This window comes from Lutra lutra, chromosome 12 (genome assembly GCF_902655055.1).
Source record: "Lutra lutra chromosome 12, mLutLut1.2, whole genome shotgun sequence".
In the NCBI taxonomy this organism is placed as follows: domain Eukaryota; kingdom Metazoa; phylum Chordata; class Mammalia; order Carnivora; family Mustelidae; genus Lutra; species Lutra lutra.
In genome coordinates, this window is record NC_062289.1 from 27,770,690 (window position 1) to 27,778,355 (window position 7,666).

General features: G+C 50.7%; 1 protein-coding gene across 1 annotated transcript in view; it reads right to left on the reverse strand.

The window, feature by feature from the left end:
* The window catches only part of ARK2C (arkadia (RNF111) C-terminal like ring finger ubiquitin ligase 2C), a 98,526-nt gene extending 91,126 nt beyond the window's left edge, over positions 1 to 7,400 (reverse strand). The window contains exon 1 of the mRNA XM_047698597.1: positions 7,084 to 7,400. Coding sequence (XP_047554553.1) covers positions 7,084 to 7,144 — 61 coding nt within the window. The 5' untranslated portion in view covers positions 7,145 to 7,400. The remainder of the gene's footprint in view (positions 1 to 7,083) is intronic.
* Positions 7,401 to 7,666: the final 266 nt, after the last annotated feature.

Below are 7,666 nucleotides of genomic sequence, written 5' to 3' on the forward strand. Positions count from 1 at the left end.
AAATCCCACTCTCCCCAGAAAGCTCCCAATGGCTAAAGGGACAAGTTCAAACTCTCCCGGAGCTTCTCAAGGCCTTCCAAAACTGGCTTCCAAGTATCTTCCGGCCCTTTCTCCCACATTCTCCAGTCCTTGTGCTGCTTAACTCCTAGAGGTATACTTTGGAAAAAACCATTCAAAGACAGACAATGGTCCCGGTGCCTCCTGAGGCCACGCAAGGCAGCAGACCTGCACACATACCCCTACACACACACACACACACACACACACACACACCGCACATACACAGCCCTCCCTGTAGGCACTTCCTACCCTCACCACATCAGCGGAGCCCCTTGGCCTTAGCCAAAGTCTCACTCCTTCCCCATCCCCGCCTAGAGCCCTTCTCCCTCCTCCTCCCTGCTGAAGCACACTACCCTTTGTGGCTCATCTTAACCCCACCTCCTCAGCAAGGTCATCTCTGAGACTTTATCTGATCCCTCATGAATTAATTCCTACAGTTACGGGGGACGGAGGGCAGCCACCTCACAGGCCAGCCCCCTCGCAGGCCCTAGGCACCTGCTACATACCAAGTACCTTTGAATAGTCTAGACACACCCTATCAGGTATCAGGATGGTCACTGTTCAGGTGATGCTCAGAACAGTGGTCTAAGTTCACCCTTCAAGGCCAAGACGGGGCTGGGACTTAACCCCGGGACGGCCCCAGGCTCTCTCCCCCTCACCTGGTCCGGATGTTCTGCTGTCTGTTTCAGTGCTTTGGCATAAAACATCTTCGCATCCGGTTTCCGAAGCATTTATCTCCCAGTCTCAGCATAAACCGCCCTTGGGAGGGCAGGCACCCCGATCCTTTTGTATCCCCCTTAACTGATCCCCAAGGAGGTACTCAGTAAACACCCATTAACCATACGAACAAACGAGTGAGTGAGCGGATGGACGAATGACTGAGCACACGAAGTCCCAGGCATTGCGAGTGGGTTCCGCTGCAAGGTTACAGAGGTCTACCTTTAGTTCTTAAGTCATCCAGAAAATCCTCAGCACCTCTGCAAGGCAAGCCCTCCCCACCCTTCTCCCCCAACTCTCCTGGAAATAGATCGGCTCCTCTGTGGCTAAGCCATAATGCAAGCTAATAAATACTGATTCCCATTCATACTACATTTAGCCAGGAATTTTTAAAGAGCTATTTAGACCCACAGAAAAACTAAGGCACAAATGTCTTGCACACTTGTGCAAACAGTAGTCAGGTAGGACTGAGGTCCAGAGTCACACCCTGACAGGGAGTCCAGGAGCCTGAGTCTACTGGCCAGGGAAGGGACCTCACAATGCACCTGGATCCACACGGACTTGTTGCTTTCCTAGCGAAGGAAACCAGTACGCTGTTCAGGGGGGCACCTTGGGGCTGTTTATTTAAAGATGGGAAGGATGGGGGGGGCAAGGCTGGGGTGGGGCAGGAGGTGAGCAAACTGTAAAACAAAGAAAGGTGACCCACTCTGTGTCACCTGCCTCTTAGAGCATCGGGGCCCTTGATGGTCTTTCCCCCTAATCTTGGCTGGCTTGTGGATAACTATTATTTCAGAAAACTCATCATTTAAGTGGTCCTTATCTGCTGCTAGTTTCAAGAGTCCTTTTGTTTGAAAAGACGACTGGCAAACGAGAGCTGTGCTTCATCTCTCTACAAGGTCTGTGGTGTAGGATCTAAGTAACAGATGGCTTTTCCAAAATCCTGGAGTCAAAAGTTATTAAAACGGATATGTGTCAGATGGTTGAGAGACTAGACACAAAGTACAATGGCTTTGTAACAACTGGATCATCCAGTCAAGGGGGAAAGGGCTTCTTCATCTGAATGTGTTTCTTCTGACAATCTGGGTGAAAATAGAGCATGATTTGATAAATTGCTGAAACATGACTTCCCATTAACCCCACTAGCTTTCTATATTATTACTAGGTTACAAGCCCATCCTTGCAATTCTGACATACATCACACTAATCGAGAAAAAGAGAATCTTAGAGCCGGTTAACATCAATGTAATAAAAGCCACTGCTCTCTAGGACAAAAACGAGGGTCATCACCTGATTTGGAGAGGGTAGTTTTACCACTGCTGAGGATGGGAGGGAGAATGGTTGCTTTTGCTTTCACAAATAGGAACAAAATTAAAAGTTTCATGTCAATCGAAATAAAAGAAGGAGGAGGAGGAGGAGAAGCAAATAACAAAAACAAAAAATCCTTGAAGGCCTGCATAGCTCTTCTCGCACCAACTACAGCAGGAGCCTCCTCTGGGAACGTCCATGTGTGTCCATGTGTCACAGTAAATCAGCTCAGTTCTCCCACCCAGGCTGGGGAGAGCACCAGAACAAAGGGCCAGAGCAGTAATGGGAGGAGAGGAGAGTCCTACCAAGCCACAAAGAAGGCATGGCAGCACTGGCCAGGCAGGGTGCACCTATGTGGGGAAGCAATGCCAGCAGAGGGGCAGAGGGACCCTGGGACACAGCCCCAGGGAGGGAGGAGGAGGTAGGGCCCAAGGAAGAACAGCTCCAAAATGATGACCCTTTGGGGGAACCATGAATTTCTTTAATCAACCCGCTCCCTCGGTGTCTAAAATGCCTCATTTAGCAAGACTTGTTCTGGTCTGAAACTGAATAGGTGTAATTGACAAATGCTTGAATTTGGGTTCCACTCTGGGGGAAAAAATACCTCTCCACTGGCTTCTCAAATGTAATTACGGAAAACAGATACACGTTAAGGGCTCTTCTTCCAATTTAATTTGGGGGTAGGTCCCGACTTCCCTCCTGATCCCCACCCCACCTCCTACACACACACACACACACACACAGAGACAATGGCAGAGATCTGGCTTTCTTTCTCAAGTGAGGCACTAGGACCACAGATGAGGCAGCTGTCCGGGAACTAGGCTATAATCAGCTTTGACTGGCTTACAGCCTACAGAGGACACAGACCCTCTTATTTCTACAGTAACAGGTCAGGCTGCTGACCCTGGGATAAATGTGGGGGTGGTCTGAGTTGGTTTCTGTTCTCAACATCTTCCTTATGCAGGATCTCAATGCAAAACTTACACTGCAGGTCCCAAGAACTTAAAGAGGCACATATAAGAAGATGCTTTAAAATTCTAGACCATGGCTTCAACTACATGTAACATATTACCCCTGGCATGATTTGTAAGGACAGTAAATCAATGAGACAGTAAAAGGAAAAGTTAAAACACAACTAAAAATGGGTTTTGCAGGCGAGTCTGAAATGCTACAGATTGCTAGTTAAGAACAGTATCCCTTTTCTCAACCTAAGTGTTACATCCCCACCTCTTCCCCAGCATCACAAGCTGAGAGCCCTGTAACTTTGAAACTATGGTGAAATGCTCAGGCTGCACAGGTGACCAAAGATAGGGGTTGTCTCTAAACAGCTGAGCTGTTTCGGTGTGTCAGGGCAACTGACCTTTCCCATGGCCCCAGATGTCTACTGTAAAAAGATATGGACTAGTTGGTATTAAAGTCACCATATCTGTACCACCAAAAAAAAAAAAAAAAAAAAAAAAAAAGAAAGAAAGAAAGAAAAAGAAGGAAAGGAAGAAAGAAAAAGAAAAGAAAAGAAGACAAGAAAAAGAAAAGCAAGGAAAGAAAGGAAAAGAAAAAAAAAGAAAGGAAAGTGAAAAAAAAGGCATTCACTCGAATCTTACAATGGGAGGTGGGAGTGGTGGGTGGGTGGGGATAGGAAAGCAAGGGGGGGATCTAAACAGCAGGATACGACAATAAATGGGAAAACAGCAAGAGAAAAAGCACACTAGGTTAATATAGGAAAACTAGTTCTTTATTGAGAGATTGTATATTAGTATTAGTGGATTCTGTGTGTAACAATGTCATCATGCACACGATACAAAAAAAAAAAAAGGCTGGGCCCACCATGCTTCGGAGGGAGCAACAGAACAAAAGCAGCGTACAATGAGCAGATGGCCCGGGCTACACGACCACAGTACGTTTCAGCAGGGTGACACCTCTAACCGAGCGCTGTACATTGTCAACTGGGGGATGTCAAAAAATACAGATCATGCTTTAGTTTTAGTACAAGAAAAGGTGAAAAAGATACACAACCAAAAGGATATTTGATACAGAAAAAATTACCCACAAAATAAGAACAGGAAGTAATTCAGCACAGCAGAACACGCTATCCCTGTTTAATGGAAAACCATTTTGCTGGGGATTCGTTTTTCTTTCTTCTTCTTTTTTTTTTTTTTTTTTTTTTTTTGGCTCTTCCTTTTCAGATTGCCAAGTGGCAATCTGGGGCAGCCACTTGGGAAGGGCCCTCGAAGTAGGGACCTTATTCTTACATCACTGCCGTCGTTTTGTTTCAGTTTTCAAGCAGGTCCGGGCCGGTGAGGCAGCAGAAGGGAGCCAGCTGTTAAAGGGGCAGTTCTGAGGGCCGGGGCGGATGTCCAGAGATGCTCTTGACATCGTACCCTTAAATAATTAAGACGCCATGGCCATGGCTCCCCCTTCAGCCAGGGACCTTGCTGCACCAAATTTTCAGAGGCTACGGAGTAGCGGCAACTGTCATTTCATCAGAGATTTTCATATATATATATATATATATATACTTAGTATTTTTTGCCTCCGACTAAATGTACTCTCTTCACTTACGCCTGGGTGTTTGCCAAGAAACCAGCTGATGGCCACCCAGGTAAGTGGGAAATGGGGTGCCGGAGCCTCCAAGCCAAGGCAAAAGGAATCCACTTAACAGGGATTTACAGTGCAATGTACTCAGCTAAACAAGATGAAGATACAAAAATGGTTATTTCTCTACATCTATTCTGAAATGGCCTACATCCTATACTACTACAATGGAAACTAAAAAGAACAGACTTAAGCTGGCAAGCTATCTAACAGTTTTACAAGAAGATTGTGGTGTAGGACCTTGTTGGGTTAAGCATTAGTATCCTCTATCGAAAGGTCATGAATTCTTATCTCATTGTGCTAAATTTTACCCACAGCCCGACTCACCCTCCACCCTTGAATTTCCTGTGGGCGTGTTTGCCATGAAAGTAAACTTTGACTGACTGGGGCAGAATTTATTGGGGGGTGGCGAGGGAGGGGGGTTTGGGGGGAGGAGAACATATCAAAAATAAAATTTAAAGGTAGCGGAGCAATTTGAATTTCAAACCGTAAAATCGGCATCCTGCAATGGTATTTAGAGATCTGTGGTATTAATGAGGATGATAATGATTTAATCAGGATAATTATACTTTCAGGCTCAACATCCTTCTTAATCATTTTTGAATTTCTGCCTAGTGTAATGTTCCCCACCCGTTTTGAGAGGAAATGCCAAGTAAGAAGACATAATAATTGTGTGTTGGGGGAGGGGGCTGGCATTTCCAGGGAGCGCTCACCCGGCCCCCGCCCCCGTCCTACTCCTCACACACCCCCTCCACACCCCCTCCACCGCTAGGCCGGCCTGAGATAGGGATACTGCCGCTTAAATAGCAATGCTTTCCTCAGATGGAGACAGGAGATGGTTAAGAGGGGTGTCACAATACAGCTAAATGCGGAGGCAGAAGGGTCACAGCGCACACAGCAGCGAGTTGACCATTCACTGAGCTACACAATGAAGAAAAAAAAAGATTTGATAAATGCAGAATGTCATCATTCTATCATCAACACAAAAAAAAACTGCGGTTCAAACAGGCCTAAGGGGGCCAACCTTGCCTTTTAGGTTCTGGGGAGAGGCGTGGGGCTGGGGACAGCTGGGCTGGAAGAAAGAGGGCCGGGCTTTCATTTGCTTGCCCAATCGGGCCCCTGGGGCGCACTACAGCGCTGGCCCCACGACCCCACCCCCTGCTCTGACTCGGTGGAGCAGCCCTGGTCGCAAAGGGAAGACATCATTCTGGGCGGGAGGGAGGGGGGAGTGGGGGAGGGCCTTAGCCAGCAGGGATTTAAGCAGACTTGGAGTGGGAGAGGGTAGCAGAAACATTTCCAAGAAGAGAAATGTGAGTCCAGAGGCAGAATACAAAAAGAAAAAAAAGAAAAAAAATGAATCTAAATGCATCTCGAATTCGCTTTGGGAGGTGGGAATTTTTGATTAAAAGAAAATGGAAGAAATGTGGAGGGGGGATGGGGAGAAGAGGGGGAAACCAAGCTATTGTTGGAGCAGAATGTAAGGGAAAGGGGATGTGGGGAAGGGGACCGTGCAAACACACCCCATATATCACAGTTAAAAACAAAGCCGGCGCCGGCCTGCTGCTTTGTCAACGCCTGCTCAGGGCAAAGGCCTGGCGTGGGGGGCGGCTTCCCACTTCATCCGCACACAGCGGAACACCCGAGGGCCGGGCACCCCGCTCCGGCCGGGACCAGGGGTGCACAGCAGTGCACGTCTGACTCCGAGGCGCACACACACTTACACACGCGCTCACATACACACACACCCAAGCATTTTGAATCCATAAATGCAACTGTCATACAAAGACAATGGGGGGGGGTAGGAAAAGGGCGACACAAAAAAAGGGTTAAAGGGGAGAAAAGGATGGGACGGGACGGGAAATCGTGTAAGTGCCCACCGGAGGGTGGGGGCTGGGGCACGGGATAGGGCAGATAACCAGATCCCAGCTAACCAGCCAGCGGTAGCGATAACCAAAAGATGAAGGCATACAAACACAAAAAACACAAAAACATACATATGCCTCAAAAAAACCAAGTAACAGAAAGCCAAGTACGCTTGCACACACATACACACGCGCGCGCGCACGCATACAGTCATGTATCTCTCTCCTCCTTTCGATCATACAGGGCTAGGTATTAGGGGAAGGGGCTGTGATCTGGGAGAACCGCGTCCACCGCAAAGAATAAAAAATGGGGCTGGGGTTGGGAGGGACCCAAATTCGCCAAACCCTAACTTCACTACAAAAGCTCCCACGAGGGCGGCCACCCCCACACTGGGGGTCCCCCAAAAGGGAGAGGGGAGAGGCCACCGCTCGCCCTGCGTCCCCGCGGGTGTGCCCTAAGCCCCCTGCCGCCCGCGGCGCCCGCCCCCGCCCGGGTGCCTGCGCCGATCCACGCTCCGAAGCGGACCCCGAAAGGAAAAAGCGATACCTCTGTTTCGCACAGAGCCAAACACTGGAAGCACGAGATAGCCGACGTGGACCAGGACCATCCTGGCTCCTCGCGCGGCGGCGGCGGCGGCGGCGGCGGCGGCTGCGCGCGGGCCCTTTGTGGCGCGGCTCCGGGGCGCGGACGCGGGCGGCGGCGGGGCTGCGGGAGCCGCCGGGGCGGGAGGCGGAGCGCGGGGCGCGGGCGGCGGTGGGGCGGCGGCTGGCGGGGAGACAGATGGCCCATGGAAAGGCTCCCTTCCCGGCCCCTCTCGACATTCAAAGGCGCTGGGGCCGCAGCTGCCGCCACACAAAGGCGCGCGCAGCCAATGGGAGCGGAGCGCAGCGCGGCGCGGCCTCGCCGGAACCGCGGGGGACAGCGGGACCGCGGGCGCGCGGGTGGCGGGGGGTGGGGAGGGAGGGGTGACGGCTGCGAGGGCGCGGGCGGCCAATCGCCGAAGCCCGCGGCCGGGCGCGGGGAGGGGGTGGAAGGGAGGTCAGCCCCGCGGGGCGCGTGGAGACTGGCGCGGGTCCCTGGCCGCCCGCAGGCCGGCGCGCGCCCGTGCAGCGCCCCGCACACACACCCG